Consider the following 17,082-nt stretch of genomic DNA (forward strand, 5'->3'; position numbering starts at 1 on the left):
AGTTACAGATACATCTGAACTGGGATGCAAGAGGAAGGGAGAATAGGTCATTTTTACTGAGGCAAACTGCTGAGAAAAATAAAAGTAGTCATACTCTTTTAGCAATCTGCTTTCTTCTTACCCAAAACATAAATCTCACTGTTGACTACAGCTGTACTGAATCGGTATTTAGAGAACTTCATGGGCGCCCGCTCTGTCCATTGATCTTGGCTGGGGTCATACTGCAACAGTCTGTTGCTTAGTCGATCCGGTTCTTCATCAGGGAGATCCATCTGTGTGAGATATGACAGCTGATATAATAACATACCACTCGGAAATCTCTGTGAGTACGTGAATGCAATTAATCTAAGCAGACAGCCAAGGAGATGAAGAGGAGTTAGCTGCTGAGACTCACACTCACAAACACACCAGATCCCATGACTTGGGGTGATAAGTCTACCGTCAATGTCAGAGGAATTTGGACTCTGTAATAACGGAGCTAGGGGGTCGGCTCACAGCAAACAATCTGTGATCTGAGCAAGGAGACAAGACAGCACTTTTTTAAAAAAATGAAGCAATGGCAGAGCCTTAAAAATGAAACCCAACTTTCTTGAACAGTATTTAAAGTGCAATTTTATTTCAGCAAACTTTATAGTGCTAGAGTTTAATATTTGTGAGAAACTCATTTTAATAATTCATAAGGCATTTTTCTTTATATCTTTCTAATCCAAATGGAACAAAATTCAGAAAACATTTTAGTGTTTTAGTAATTAGAGTATTTTTATACTATAATTATGACCTATATGGGAATGGTCTGAACTTCATCTTCAAGATTGATGGATTAATATACATTATTTGCAGTTATTTTTATGTATTTATTTTACTTATATACATTTTTAATGACTAGAGACAGTAAAAATTGAACTATTTATTCTTATACACATGAATATGGCTTCCCCTGATCATAAACTTCAGGCAAAGTAGTGCTTTTTTGCCTTCAGTGTGTCAAGAACTTTTATAACTTCAGTCTAAGGATGCTTTTTAAATGTCTTTTGTTTTGGATGCAGGTGTTTGACACAGAAATAATTGCCATACTTATGAAAGTTGTAATTAATTTAATTACTTTAAATACACCAGGGATATGATCATTATGATGCAATCACAACCCCAGGTTATCTTGCAATTTAATGTATTGTATTAGATAGGGACCAGCAGAAGCTTTTGTTATGCAATAAATATCCATGTGTCATTTGTTCAAAGACATTATACTGTAACACGTATTGACTTTATTGTTTTAATTTTCCTTCTAATTTTTAAGTATTTGATCTTTATTTTAGTGGCAAGAAAACCAAAGAAAAGCTTCTACATTGTCTTTGGAGCTTATTCATGCAAAATAACTATGTAATGGATAGCTCTGAAAATGCATAATTACAAAGGTTTTAGCTACTAGCTGTGATTAAATCTGTACTATGTTTTTTTTTTTTAAAGATTTTATTTATTTATTTGAGAGAGAGAATGAGACAGAGAGCATGAGAGGGGGGAGGGTCAGAGGGAGAAGCAGACTCCCCGCTGAGCAGGGAGCCCGATGCGGGACTTGATCCGGGGACTCCAGGACCATGACCTGAGCCGAAGGCAGCCGCTTAACCGACTGAGCCACCCAGGCGCCCCAAATCTGTACTACGTTTTGATACACAGGACACATTTCAAAATGTATTAAATGTGATGTTCAAGGTTTAAAAACAGGTATGATATATGGCAAAATCCAAGCTTATGAAATGAATACAAAAAGCATCAGTTTTTTCAGTTTTATCATGAAGCCAATTTCCCAAACAAGAAAGCATACAGGCAAAAATAAGTTTGCTTTCTGTCATGGGGATGGACAATGAACTAGTAAGATTCATCTTTTTTTTTTTTTTTAAAGATTTTATTTATTTATTTGACAGAGAGAGACACAGTGAGAGCAGGAACACAAGCAGGGGGAGTAGGAGAGGGAGAAGCAGGCTTTCCGCTGAGCCTGGAGCCCGATGTGGGGCTCGATCCCAGGACCCTGGGATCATGACCCAAGCGGAAGGCAGACGCTTAACGACTGAGCCACCCAGGCGCCCCGCTAGTAAGATTCATCTTATGAGAACAACTGGTAGGCCAGGGCAGAAGGCAGCTGGCCTGCTACTACCACGAGAGTTCAAGGCACGGTGGGGATGGGGGGCGAACACCCAGAGAGAAGGGGAGGGCCCCTGTGGTCATGCTCTACTGACTCAGCAGTCTTGGCTTGCCATCTCTTTGCTGGGCTTCCATGCAAATGGTATCCTGGTTTCTCTATCCACTGGTGCCCAGCAAAGCCATAAAATGTTTTAAATCACAATATACTTTTGTGGAAATGACTGGGCCATCACAGGTTGAATATTCTGGTTTCCCATGTAGAGTAAGAACTTTAAATTTGGAAAAGACCTGAGCCTTACTTGCCTCAGTTCACACAACTATTAAGCAGACAGAAGTGGAATGAGGATCCAGTGTCTCCACCTCTTGCTTAGATGCTCCCTACAGATAATTTCTCAGCATAAGCATCTTTCATAATTAGCAAGAATGGGAAGGATTATAAAGAGCATAGCATGAATACGGAATGAAGTCATGTCTATGAATAACACACTTTAAAATTCATTCTCCTAAACTGCTTTAACACTTTACGATCTTAAGTTTAATAGTCTATAAAATAAAAGGCATTTTACCAAGATGTAAGTCATGCTCTTTTAGTGTTCAACAGCTACAGTATTTTTCAACACAGCACCAGACGTAGCACAGCCATGCCAACTAGGTATATAGGAAATTTCTTCACCTGAGGGGTCCAGCCTCCGATCACGTAAAGTTTATTATTCACGGTTACTACGGCATGGCATGCCAACTGCAGTGGAAGAGGAGACACCCTTCTCCAACTATCCCGTTCTACAGAGTACTTATCCACACAGTTTGTAATGAGATACTGGTTTTTAACTTTCATCTGTCCTCCTATAACATAGAGGTCATTATGGACACTGCCCAGAGCATAGAGCTCTCGAAATTCAGCGGTGCATAACTTTTCCCAAAACTGGTTTCCTCTATCGTGATACCTGCAAATTAAGAGAGAAAACCCAGGATTAGTGTTAACTGGAAAACAACTTATCCAAGAAACACACTTAAATTTCTTTTCTAGCTAGAAACAACACGATTTGGTTCATCTAATTGGGGAGGAAGAAACATTAGTATAAGATAGTAGCACAGGTTTGTGCTGCTTTTTTGGGCAAGGATTGATGAACAAACTATAATGTGCATGGAAATAATTAACCACATCTCTGCAGAATTTTAGAAAATATATGGACAAAGTATAGATTATCCAGGACTAGCTTTCATTTCCTGATTCTGGGAAAGAAAATCAAGAACAAATAGGAAATCTTGCAGCACGTCATTTGTAATTTTACTATAAAAGGAATAAGTAAAAATGAAGAAAAATACAAAAATGTCTTATTCTGTGGACTAGAAGTCTCACTTTATTTTTATTTAATTTTTTTGAAGATTTTATTTATTTATTTATTTGACAGAGAGAGACACAGCGAGAGAAGGAACACAAGCAGGGGGAGTGGGAGAGGGAGAAGCAGGCTTCCCGCAGAGCAGGGAGCCCCATGCCGGGCTCGATCCCAGAGCCCTGGGATCATGACCTGAGCTGAAGGCAGACGCTTAATGACTAAGCCACCCAGGTGCCCCTAGAGGTCTGTCTCACTTTAATACTACATTAGAGCAATCAGCTTTCCAGTAGAGAATCTCAAAATATCTCTATTCAGAGATTTCTAATGGGACAAGGTAGAGTATGTAGAATTTTAAGGATTGTTCTTATAGTTCTAACTGGCTTAGAACAGAGTCAGGAACACCTGTAGGTGTCTGCTACATTTAACATCTATTTTAATGCTCTGGGTAGGATAATTTTAGTAATTTCCATGAAAAAGTGTGTCAGTCTGAGAAGGGTTTTGGGAGGTAGGGACACCAGGATATACGGTCTTTAAATACCTCCTAGAGTCCAACACATTAATTGATTGTGTGTGTGTATGTGTGTGTGTGTATGTGTGTGTGGCATTATGTAGTCACTAAATATATGATTTTGTGGGTATCCTTTGTCTTGCCTCTTGATAATGGTAAGTCTGTTTTCTCCAATCATGATTTGAGACAAATAGTCTAAGAAGAACAAAAGTACTTAGGGGGACAGTGGGATATGAAATTAGATCTGTCCCAGAAAATCCAGAATATATTCTGGAATTCAAAAGTAAAACAAAACCAGGAAAATATGGAAAATAAGAAAAAAAAGTTGTTCTGTTTGGAAACAAATGATGAATGTTCTATACAGAGTACAGTTTTAAAGTATAGAGTACAGTACAGTTTAAAGTACCCTACTTACTTTGTATCAAACATTTGACAGTGAATCGGATTATATGAGTTTTGCCCAGTTGTTCTGAGCCAACTCTTAATTCTTCCCTAGAGACAACTCCTTGCTTCAGGCTTGACAGGGAAGTTGGAAGACAATGTTCCTTTCCTGTCTGGCTTGTCACAAACTGAATGCAGAAACTCAACAAATCCAGTCATCGTCTTCTGTGTAATCTGGGTAGGAAACCAGTCCCTAGAATCACAGTTGGTATTTTCACCACTACTTTCAATTGTACTAGATTTTAGAAGAGGAAGGAGGATTAGGTGTCAAGTGTGGGGGATACTGAAGTAAAGCCAGTGGATGAATATATCAACAGAACTAAAAAAATGGGTTTTTGGCTTTCTGAGACATGGTTTAAGAAAACAGGCCAAGAATGAAATACATCCCATGAAGGTTGGGAAGTATGTGTTTGCTGGGCGAGCTTGCTAATCCGATTTTCAACACTTTGAACTGAAAATGGGGAGGGAAAATGCCCAGATAAAACTATAAAACATATTATTAAGAAAAATGGATATGACATAAAAAGGAAATAGTGACCAAGTGGCTCAACTTCACAGAGGTTGATAGTGTAAAGACAACACTTACATCCTCAGCTGTGTGTGCACCCAAGTATGAGAGAAAGTTAAAGGACACAGGAAGGTGTATCTTTTCTGAAAAGAAATGGCCTACTAGGGTACAGGTCTATTTCCTACGTCAAGAAGAAATATATCTGCATAGAAATCTATGAACTATACAGAGGCAAGTTGAAGAGCATCCAGGCAAAGATAAAAGGGATAAGAACAGAAATAATAGAGTAGGAATGTAACACAAAATGATCATTTCTCACACATATCACAAAACTGGCACCTAACGTGACCTTCAGGAATGCTCTAAGATTTTAACTATCTGGGTATCTACTGGAAGTCCGGCTCATTGAAGCCCAAAGCAATGCTTTTGATAATTTCATTATTTGCCTTGCTGACAATTTCATTATTGGAGGAGGTAAGCAGGGTAACGGATACTTTTACCCTAACTCCGACCACTGTGGAGTAGCTGGTTGGTGATGGGAATGTGGCTGAGTTCAAGACAGATAAGAAGGAAAACACAGAGTATATAGTTAGACATATGTCATCAGAAAGGGAAGTAGGCTTTCAAAAAAGTTAAGAGGAAGGATGCCTGAGGATCATAAGAAAGACACATGGACAGGGCTGGACGTTTATTAAAAATAATGGCAGTCAAGAAATGGGCAGAAGACATGAACAGACATTTCTCCAAAGGAGACATACAAATGGCCAACAGACTCATGAAAAAATGTTCAACATCACTCGGCATTAGGGACATACAAATCAAAATCACAATGAGATACCACCTCACACAGGTCAGAATGGCTAAAATTAACAAGTCAGGAAACAACAAATATTGGTGAGGATGCAGAGAGAGGGGAACCCTCTTACACTGTTGGTGGGAATGCAAGCTGGTACAGCCACTCTGGAAAACAGTATGGAGGTTCCTCAAAAAGTTGAAAATAGAGCTACCCTATGACCCAGCAATTGCACTACTAGGTATTTATCCAAAGGATACAAACAGTGATTTGAAGGGGCACCTGTACCCCAATGTTTATAGCAGCAATGTCTACAATAGTCAAAGTACGAAAAGAGCCCAATTGTCCATTGAGAGATGAATGGATAAAGAAGATGTGATATATATATATATATACACATACACATACACACACACACAATGGAATATAACTGAGCCATCAAAAAATTGGAATCTTACCATTTGCAACAATGTGTATGGAACTAGAGGGTATTATGCTAAGTGAAATAAGTCAATCAGAGAAAGACAATTATCATACGACTTCACTCATAGTGGAATTTAAGAAACAAAACAGAAGATCATAGGGGAAGGGAGAGAAAAATAAAATAGGACATAATCAGAGAGGAAGACAAACCATAAGAGACTCTTAAGTCTAGGAAACAAACTGAGGGTTGCTGGAGGGGAGGGGGGTTGGGGATGGGGTAATTGGGTGATGGGCATTAAGAAGGGCATGTGATGTAATGAGCACTGGATGTTATACGCACCTGATGAATCACTAAACTCTACCTCTGAAACTAATCATATACTATATGTTAATTAAGTGAATTTAAATAAAATAAAAAAATAAAAATAATGGCAGAACTGTGGACTGTCTTGATGAGGAAGAAAAATAGCTATGCATCTATGATGAAAAGAAGGGCCCTTGGGATCTGACATCCTGGCTCTGTAGTCTATACCTGATTATTCTGAAGAAGGCTGTGCTTGCTGCCCAGGGCCATGCTCGGCCCCAAGGGCATAGGGCCAGGTCATTCACCCAGGGCTCTGCAGTCCCTCCCCCATCACTACCAGGGGAGATGAAGGTGAAAAGGGGACAGGTGCTTTAAGCAGATAATGGAATGTTAAAAGATGACAGGAAAATAGTAGGCCTCTTACTTCTTTCTTTGTCCCAACTTTGCCAGCAAGAAGAATTCCTTTCTCACTGAAAAGTCTGAACAAACCCTCGTAGAGGGAACTGAGAGGGGGAGGATACTGAAGGAGAGCTTTACTGCCTAGTGCTTATTCTATATACATATTTCTTATTTACCCAGTTAGACTGAAGCCCTGAATGCTTACTGAATACTTGCTGCAGAAACAGTAAATGAATGACTAGTTCTCACATAGGAGACCTAGAGGACATGGTACTTCTTAGCAGACACTCCTTTCTCCAATGATTCTAGCCTTGAAGCATTCTTAGGCCACAAACATTTCATGCTATTGGAGGTTTAGGAAAGATCTATAAATTAAGGATACAGAACGAAAACCGAGAGATAATTAGTAATTTTTGGTTGAGAAAAAAAATTATTTACTATTCTGAATTATGAACTAAAACATAAATTCAAAGGAATCCATATTAATAAACTTTTCTTCTTGTTAAAAGTTGTCTTAAGCTCTTCAAAACTTGTAACTAAACCATTACATCCTTTCATATGGATCAATAATGAAAGCTAAGCATGAAATTGTACAGTGGAATCATAACATATATACATTTAACTTATGGAAATCCACCTGTATGCTCTGAACAAATAAAAGGAAAAAAATAATTTTAAAATGTGGGTGATTTCATTATGAATTTTCTATATATGTGAAATATGTAATTACAGGGTAATTTTACTACACATCTTTGAAGAGATGATCACTCTTTCAGGAGTACTTTCTTCTACCATTGCTAATGTCAGAGCAAGATAATTAAAACCAATTTACAAATATTTGCGAGATACAAACCTATAGATTTCAACATTCTTGTTCTTTTGTCTAGAGAGTTTAGAGGCACTTGCTTCTCCGGCCACAATTATGGTGTTGTTTTCCAGGACCACACCAGCACACACGGTTCCCAAGCCCTCTCCATACTTGGGAGACGAGACAAAATAGGTCTTCCGTGAAGCAGGATCATAACAAAAACTGGTGTCCCCATAGTTCCTATGTCTTGACCTGATTCCTGAAGAGTTGTTGCCAATGCAAAGCAAAAGACTAGTAGTCTCCATGCCATAACGAAGATTTAGAGAGTGCTGTTGGGGTGTCTTGATGGCTTTGAATGCATTCTGAATTATGTCAATGCAATCTGCATCACACAGAAGCATCGTGTTCCTTTTCAGGGCTTGTCTTAAAAAAGAAGGGTTTATAAGTTCCAATCTGACTTGCTTCAAAAGCTCAACAAGATGCTCTGTGCGCAGTTCTTGGTTATGATTTACCCATCTCAGGACTAAGTCCAGAATGCTCTCCTCCCTGGATATGTTAAGGTCATCTGATTTAATAAGTGTCAGAAATTGGTGTGCTTCGATTTCTAATATTTCTTCATGTAAGCTCACCTCAGCAAAGTGCTGATACAAGTATTTCTTTGATTGATCAGATAAATCTTCAGCTCCAATCTGCTTTGCAAAATAATAGATACCTACACAGTTCGAGGCGTCCATATGGTCCATCATGTATTTTTGACACACACTAAAGATTTCTTCCATCTGCATAAAATAGGCAGCCATAGCGACAGTCTGAACATTGGCGTTATCAATCTCTAAAGCCGCATTGTACATGTAATTCAATATCACGGACACGCTTTCTGCTGTGATGTCATAAAGTATGACTTCCCTTTGAGTACATTCGAGTAGTCCACAGGTGAACATTGCTTTGAAATAAGGACTAAATGCAGCCAGGACTAGCCTGTGGCAAGGAAATTTCTCCCCTTCTGCTATGAGTATGACATCGATCATTTCTGCTAATTCTTTCATGCTCTTAACTTGATTCAGTAAATTCAAACTATGTTGGTATTTTTCTTTTCCCTCAGCCTTGCACTCCATGATACACTTTTCAGTGTTTCTAAGTACGTCTTCTTCAAAGGTAGCTGGATTCTTGCGGGGCTATTTGCATGTCTGATTACTCAAAAAGCTACAGAGACGTGCTGGAACACTCCTGAGGGAAAGAAAAGAATCCGGTTTCCCGTAAGAAAACAATTCTCTGTGATTTAAATATGCAGCATTAGTGACTAAAAAGTATTTATAAATAAATTTTATTCACTCCAAACGCAGTAGTTTAAGACAACCACTTTTGTATCTAGAAATAATGTCAGTGATTGCATAAACAGTAAATTATCAACTACTAACAACATTAACCTAATGAGCAGCAGAGATTTTTTTTTTCTAGGAGGGCTGGAAAGTCCTCCCTCCCAAGGTGAACCGAGAGAGAAGTGATAAGATGGCCCGTTTTGCAACTCCATTTGCAGTTACCAAACACAGCTGCCTGCAGGCCAAGGGGGCAGGGGCATTAGGTAACCTGCCCTCTGAGGACGTGCATCTCTGAAAATGTCATGTGCACCTGCCAAAAAAAACCAAAAACAAAAACTGCACTCAAGTGTTATAATGGCCCCAGAACCACACAGGATGGCTGAGGAAAAAAAAAAAAGTCTATTAAAATTCTGCCCAGACTTTTCCTATGGGGCAAATAATTCAAAACAGTGCTTTGGAAAGCACAGCCAAATGTCTGCTGATCTGAGAATTCACAAGACTTGAAACTTACAGCTAAATCATCCTCAACTTAGAATGTGCACAAAAGCCATCCCGTTTCTGTATCCCCACTCCTTGCTCAGCTTCTCTTTGTTCCTTACTTCACAGTAGTGGAGATGGACTCACTTCTTCCCTTAAAAAGCCCTGGTCTAATCAGAAGTCTCTTTCAGCTAGTTGTCTGTCTTCACCTTGCCCAGAGGAATGGAAGCAGGGTGTTTCAAGGAAGCTAATTAGCTGTTTGGATTTAAAGAAGGAATTCCTAGAGTCAGCAACCTTCACGTTGAGGAGCACATCCCCAGGCCCTGTCACCCTGTCTAGTTCTTACTTGGCTAGAAGTTGCACGCAGTAAGAATGAACCATGGTAAAAAAGTCAGTCCTAGGAGTTAAGAGAGGAAGAGAGGTGATAATTTCAATCATATGAAAGCATAATTTGTCAGCTGCAAAGGTTCTACATTTCTGTAATCCTATCAAGATTAGAAATCTCAGCAAGATTTCTCCATCTCAATTCTCACTGTGTCTCAATGAGAAATGGCACTTTTTTCAGTGTTGAATTAAAGTTCATTTCAGGAAACAAGTGTTAAGCACGATAGGAATGTTTAAGTATATGATGGCAACTATAAGACCTAAAAATCACTGTGCTAGAGTGTGTGTAATAACAACTAGCCGGTCTAAGAATCTATATACTTGAAATAGGAATAAAAACCCTTCTTGCCAGATTTTCCAGCACTAATGCCGCAGGTTTATTTCAATAAAAGCTTAAAACTTTCTTTGTGAGGCCCTGCAGATTAAAAGTGAACCTTTGTTTTTTACTTTCATTTGTTTTAGATTTTTACAAAGAGAATCCAGTTATGGGTAATTAAGAGGTCATTATATTTCTGACTCTCCTACAACACATTATGAGTAGCCCAAATCATATTATGTGGGCCTCTTCGTACACTAACACATCAGTCAACTTTAAAGATGGCAGCTGTTACTTTGAGCTGAAAACCAGAAAAGTTTCCTTATAAGGAGATAAATACGAACGAGTTTCTCCTATTCTATTTGTACTGATACCTAAGAATCACTTAGAGGATATCGATACCGGTGCTAGGAAGCCAAGAGCAGTTTCCAGATAGGATCACTAGATCAAATATGAGGCAGGCCATTCAGAAAGTGCCTCAAGTTCCCAGAGTTTTGACCTTGATGCTGCTAGGAAGAAATGAGATGCTGGGGGCTCAAATGTTGTGACTGTAACCCTAGGATTTTGTGTGTGTATATATATATATTTTAAAGATTTATTTATTTGAGAGAGAGAGAGAGAGAGCACGCCCGCACCAGCGGGGGGAGGGGCAGAGAGAGAAGCAGGCTCCCCACTGAGCAGGGAGCCCAATGCGGGGCTCGATCCCAGGACCCTGGGGTCATGACCTGAGCCGAAGGCAGACGCTTAACCGACTGAGCCACCCAGGCGCCTCAGGATTTGTATCTTTAAGGCAGGAACCAAACCACCCTTGTTGAACTTTGTGGCATAAGGCTATCTTAATAAAAACACAAGCAGCATTAGTTTGAAAGAGAAGTATGTGTTCCTTTTCTTTATAAATATGGTAGTGCCTTATAAACACTGTGGACAATGTTGGGTTTCCCCCAGAATCCAACCTGCCTTCTGTTAGAGTGGATGGGGTAGGACCACTGTGACTGGTTCAGGGATGGGTGTGAGACCGGAGATGGGCTTAATCAGAGTGAAGCTCAGGTTTCTGGCTCAATGGCTGGTGGCATCCATGTGTTCTGCAGATGAGAGGTCTGGAACTGCTACAGCCATGTCCCCATAAGTCAGCATGAGGACACAGCTAATACAGGGAAGAAGGCAGAGAATCCAGAGTAATGGGTTTGAAACATGCTTTATATCTGTATTTTTCAGGCTTCAGTGACAAACTATTTCCTTTATTGTTTAAGCTAGTTTGAATTGAGATTGCTGTAACTGACACTCAAGAGTCCTTACTGGTATAAGTGACATATGCAAAAAGGTTGAGAAAAGGTTGCCTAAGGTAATTGCAATCATATATTTTGTAAAATTCCACTTCTGTTATATTCTTATGTTTTCTATTAGTATACTGTCAAGTAAAAGAACCATAGAAGCTTCTAGTTATCCTCATTTTTTTAAAAGATTTTATTTATTTGAGAGCAAGTGAGAGAGAGAGACAGGGAAGAGCAGTGAGGGAGGGAAGAGGAGGGGGAAAGAATCTCAGGCAGACTCTGCACTGAGCGCAGAGCTAATACGGGGCTCGATCTCACTCTCACAACCCCGAGATCATGACCTGAGCCGCAACCAAGAGTCAGATGCTTAACCAGCTGAGCCACCCAGGCACCCCTTCATTTCTTCTTGATAGAAGGCAATATACACTAAGTCACTCTTCTAAGTTTACCTCTTCTCATTAAATGGACACAACATTTTACAGGTGCAGGAACTGAGTTTTGAACGCAGTTCTATCTGACTCCAAAGTCTGTACTCTTAACCATTCACTCTCATGCAAGTGTGGGCAAAGGAGGGCCAGAGAGTAAATATTTCAGGCTCTGTAGGCTCTAGGGTCTCTGTCCTAACAACTCAACTCTGCTGTTGTAATGCAAAAGCAGGCATAAACAATACATAAACAAATGAGCATGGCTGTGTGCCAATGAACTGTTTTAGGGCTATTGAAACTTGAATTTCATATATTTTCATGTGTCATGAAACAGTATTCTTTTGATTTTTAAAAGCTATTTAGAATGATAAAATCCATTCTTAGCTTATGGGCTATACAAAAACAGGCCGCAGGTCAACAACTCTTGCTATACTGTTATAAATCAATCCACTTTCTAGATCCTGAGTAGGACAATATCCCATCTGGGTGCCTAACCTCCACTTCTCTGCTTAAGCCCAGTTGAAGAGTTTTGATTCAAAAAGATTCAAAAAGATCATCTGGTTGTCCCCAAGATTCCCAAATATAAATCAATTTCTTCAATAAATACTTTATTTGGATACAGCCAGTCTGCCCCAAATATTGGCTGTAACAACAAAAAACACTTTTTTTTAATTCTTATGTTAATCTCCTACATTACATCATTAGTTTTAGATGTAGTGCTCCATGATTCATTGTTTGTGCATAACACCCAGTGCTCCATGCAGAATGTGCCCTCCTCAATACCCACCACCAGGCTAACCCATCCTCCCACCCACAACAAACACTTTTAAAACAGAAATAATCGTTCCCAACATTCTGAAGAAGCATTTATAAATTTTTTAGATGGGCGTATATATTTATTAAGTATCCCCTTCTTCTACTTGCCTTTTATACACCTCCTGAAAGCTACTCGAAATTTCTATGGATTTATGGACCAAATAAATATACCGATGGAAATCCTGAAAAATATCCAGGCAGTTAAATGCACCACCACACTTCAAAGACACTCTCAGCAATGTCTCCTGTACCTATAAGGTGCAGAGAAGATACCAGCATTGCAGATGGGGGCTTTGAGAGAGTCGTGGGTTTGAATCTCAGTTTAGCCATTTACTTGCTATACTCCTAAAATGACTTAACCTTTCTAAACCTTGGTTTGTTCATCTGTAAAATGGGGAGGATGTATATAAAAGTAGTTAGGTCAGTTCTTGGCATCCAAGTGCTCCATAAATGGAAATTATTGTTATTTTACAGTGTAGCAGAGTGCAGCTTAGAGGCTAGAAACATGGGCTTCGGCTGGGTTACCAAGGCCTGGGTTTGAATCCTTGCTCTACTATCTAGTAATATGAGCAAATTTCTTAGCTTCGTTCAGTTTCCTCACTTGAGATTAGCTTTGAGAATTATTTAAGAATAGTTGGGAGAATTAAATAAGGCCATTCGTGTACAATACATCATTTGCCTGGTAAAATCTGCTTGGTACAGCTGAAGCAGGATATACCTGTATAAATAATTTTCTAATAATAACAATGTTTGGGTCCATATACAAACTGCTTGTGGGTACAGACACAGCTCATAAATAAAAGAGAGCTGACAGCAACTTTTTCTTATAATGAGGGCAGAGAGGGCATTCTCCTCTCATCAGCAAAACAAAATTGTATAAATGTTCTCATGATATCAATGGGAAGTTATTCTCTGCTCCAATTTATAGAAGACTGAACTGGTGCATTCATATTAATAGTACCCATAATAATAGAGAAAAAATGAGTAGCAAAGATAAATACAAATCACAAGAATAAAGCCTAATTACTCTGCAAATCCAAAATGCAGTTATACCCATGTCCAGTATATTTAGTTTTGAGAGATGGACTGCTACAAATTTTAATGTGGCATAAAAATGTTAATTTAAGCTGCCAAGGATTTGCTTTTATAATGTTTAATATTATAATCTTTACATTATCTTTAAAGTTGCTACTTTTCCTACATAATGAATGATACATGAGCTTGCTTCCATGTTTTGCTGAAGTCAAAACTAGTTTAAATTCATAGTAGCACTGTTTGAAATAGCAAAAATGTGGAAATAACCTAAATATTGATTAACATAAGAACAGATAAACTGGAGGATATTCACTCAAGAGAATACTGCACAGCATAAACAAAAAATGAACTAGAGCTACATGTATCAACATGAATTTCACGAACATCATAATCTGTGCAAAAGACTGCAGACGAATAGATGCTACAAACCATTGAGCTCATGTTTAAAATATGCAAAATAATTATGTTCTAATAGAGTAAATATAGACAATATATTCTGACAAAATAAATAAATGTGCTCTCTCTCTCTGCCAAATAAAGAAATAAAATCTTTTAAAAAGTTTAAAAAATTATATATTCTTTAAGGACACATACAACTCTGGTGGAATATAAAGAAATGAAGGGTAATTATAAAAAACATCAAATTCAGGATAGGGTTGCCTTGAGGAAGTGTGGAAGGAGGGGATACAATTGGAGAACTGCACTTACCGTGGTGAGCACTGCACAATGTTTGAAATTGTCCAATTACTATGTTGTACACCTGAAACTGATACATTATGTCACATATACTTCAATAATAAAGATAAAAAAATGTATCCTGAGCCTATTGTCACCAGCACCACCCCTCATTCAAACATCACCAGGCCCTTCACAATCTGGCATCTCCCCACCTTTCCTACCTCATCTCCTGGCTTTCCTTCCTTATACATCAGTCTTTTAGTAGTACTGAACCACTAACAATTCTAATGCATATGTTACCTTTACACACAGTGTTCTGTCTGGAATATCCTTCTCCCCCTTCCACCTGAAGAAATACAAGTGGCTCTTCCAAATTCATTTTAGACATCACTTCCCCTGTGAAACCTTCTCTGCCCTTCCTTGCCTGTACCTTGAACATAGTGACTGTTGGATCTGCCTGCCTCCCCTTTCAATAATGAGCACATTGAGGGTAGGGGGCTCATGTTTTAGTCACTTCCAAACTCTTCACATCTGTCTGTGATGGTGCCTGCTACATTAGGGCTGCTCAATAAGGTCTGTGCAACTAAATGTTTTGCTTCATCCTAAATTACAATTTCATGATAACCTTTTTTTTCTTCTTGTTTCATGCATGTTAAACCATTATCTTGAAGATTCTTTTCTACATTTATTTTTTTTTATTTTTTATTTTTTAAAGATTTTATTTATTTGAGAGAGAGAGAATGAGAGAGAAAGAACACATGAGAGGGGATAGGGTCAGAGGGTGAAGCAGACTCCCTGCCAAGCAGGGAGCCCGATGCGGAACTCGATCCAGGGACTCCAGGATCATGACCTGAGCCGAAGGCAGTCGCTTAACCAACTGAGCCACCCAGGCGCCCCTCTTTTCTACATTTAAAAGTTGTGCTTGATTCTTTAAGTTGCTCATGTTTTTTCAAGTCAAGCAAATCACCCAGAATCCTTAACTTGATTTCCTTGATGCATTGTGACACCCACTTCTCACTTCACTTCTACTTTCAAAATTAATTCCCAGTTACCATATGCTCTCAGGGATTTGGCCCTAATTTTTAGAGAACTGAAGCCAGAGATCACAAATTGGCTACTCACACTTTTTTTTTTTTTTTTTTGCAAAATAGTTGTTAACATGCAACTGTAACATTGTAACATCTACTGAAAAAAATGGAAGGCTTGGCAACATTGGAGCCTTCATTCCCATGGTGACAACAGTGTGTTTGACCTGAGTAGACAGTTGCCACCTCTCAGACGGCACATCTTATCTCCTTTCCCCAGCCCCCATTATCCTGAGTGTCAGTCCTCATTTATAATTCTCACACTGTTGCTTTTCTCCCCCCGCCTTTTTAGTTACCTTCCAGCCACTTATTTGTGACCTCTGTTTTTCCCCATTCCATCCCCACACTTTATTTTGCTTCAGTATCACAACCTTGCACAGACACTGGTAGGAAATGGCTACCTTAAATGCACTTTGAGTCTCCCACTAGTATGGAAAAACACCTGGTTCACTTAATAGCAACAATCCATCCCATACCCTAGGTGTTTAATAACGGCCAGGCCTGTAAGTGATAAAGCTAAAAAAGACAAGTTTCCTTTTTGCTTTCCTTTGAGGAGTTCACACTGTTTTGCATTCTCAGGGCACTTTATACTTTTCAAAGTGCTTTAATATGCATTGTGCAGTAGCTCATTAGTTCCTCTTAAGAATCACGTGGGGGGGAAATGCAGGGTAATTATATTCCTGGCTTTAAAGTTAAGAGAGTTGCTTGGGGGTACTTTCGATGCTAATTGAAGCTTTTTAAAGTGCCAGGCACTATTCAAGGCCCTAGGCAGACAGCCAGGAAGGGAAAGACAGAAGGGTCCCTCCCTTTATGGAGTTTATAGTCTAGTGAGGGAGGCAAACATTAACGTAGATAATGCTAGGACGGTGACTACTGCCACATTAAAGAGGGAAGAGACTCCTGGCTGAGCAAAGCTGGTCTCGAGAAGGAAGCGACTGGCTGGGCTGAGCTGTGAAGGCAGGAGCCGGCCCCATGACGACGGGAGGGAAGCGTAGTGGGTCCCACAAGTGCCAAGGGCCGGGAGGCTGCCCCCAACTCCGGCCCTCGACCTTTCTCCATTGGCCTGGCCCTAGAGCTAAGACAAGGCCCTCGACAGGGGCCCGCGTTTCCTCTGTCACCGTTACTTACAAGCTGCTGACCCCCGGCTTGAGGCACGGCCCCACTGGCTCCGCAGAGGCCGCAGGGATGGCGCCGCGACCTGGCCCTGTGGCTGCGCGGACCGGGCCAGGCTGGCCGGGGCGGGGCAGCTAGCGGGCTTGACCAGCGGGCACTGCCCAATATGGGCCTGTGCGGGCCTGGTGATATAAATAGACCGCGCTGGGAGCGCAGGGGACCGAGGGCCCGCGCCCTGCGGAGGGGGCGGGGGGCGCTGGCAGCTCCTCTGAAGTGACAGCTGCTTGCCCTCGGCACCGCGGGAGCCCGGGATCGGGCGGCTCTGCGCCTGCGCTAGTCGTCCAAGCGGCTCTGCGAAGGCAATCCGCAATCTGCGGGCCCGTGGGCCGCTCTGCGCCTGCGCTAGTCTTCCCGCGCGGGCCCGCGTGCCAGGGCGGCGGAAGATCCGCCCGGAGTGGGCGAGGGCATAGTTTTAAAGAGAATCTGGAAATCAGATTTCTGTA

General features: G+C 40.2%; 1 protein-coding gene across 6 annotated transcripts in view; it reads right to left on the bottom strand.

Moving 5' to 3' along the window:
- The window catches only part of KBTBD12 (kelch repeat and BTB domain containing 12), a 73,497-nt gene extending 56,621 nt beyond the window's left edge, over positions 1-16,876 (bottom strand). For 3 of the 6 annotated variants that reach the window (XR_014146046.1, XM_081823098.1, XM_081823104.1), the window contains exons 1-4: positions 16,595-16,874; positions 7,706-8,887; positions 2,813-3,083; positions 122-272 (exon numbers count right to left, since the gene is read on the bottom strand). Coding sequence is in view for 5 of the 6 variants with exons in the window: in XM_081823098.1 (XP_081679224.1) it covers positions 122-272; positions 2,813-3,083; positions 7,706-8,775 (1,492 nt within the window). In the remaining variant the exon portion in view is untranslated. Of the gene's footprint in view, positions 1-121; positions 273-2,812; positions 3,084-7,705; positions 8,888-14,411; positions 14,470-16,594 lie in introns of all 6 variants that reach the window. The other 3 variants (XM_081823089.1, XM_081823085.1, XM_081823092.1) reach the window with 3 other exon arrangements.
- Between the last annotated feature and the right edge of the window lie 206 nt (positions 16,877-17,082).

The sequence above is a fragment of the Leptonychotes weddellii genome, chromosome 1, assembly GCF_054177405.1.
Source record: "Leptonychotes weddellii isolate Sample4059 chromosome 1, ASM5417740v2, whole genome shotgun sequence".
Classification (NCBI taxonomy): Eukaryota; Metazoa; Chordata; class Mammalia; order Carnivora; family Phocidae; genus Leptonychotes; species Leptonychotes weddellii.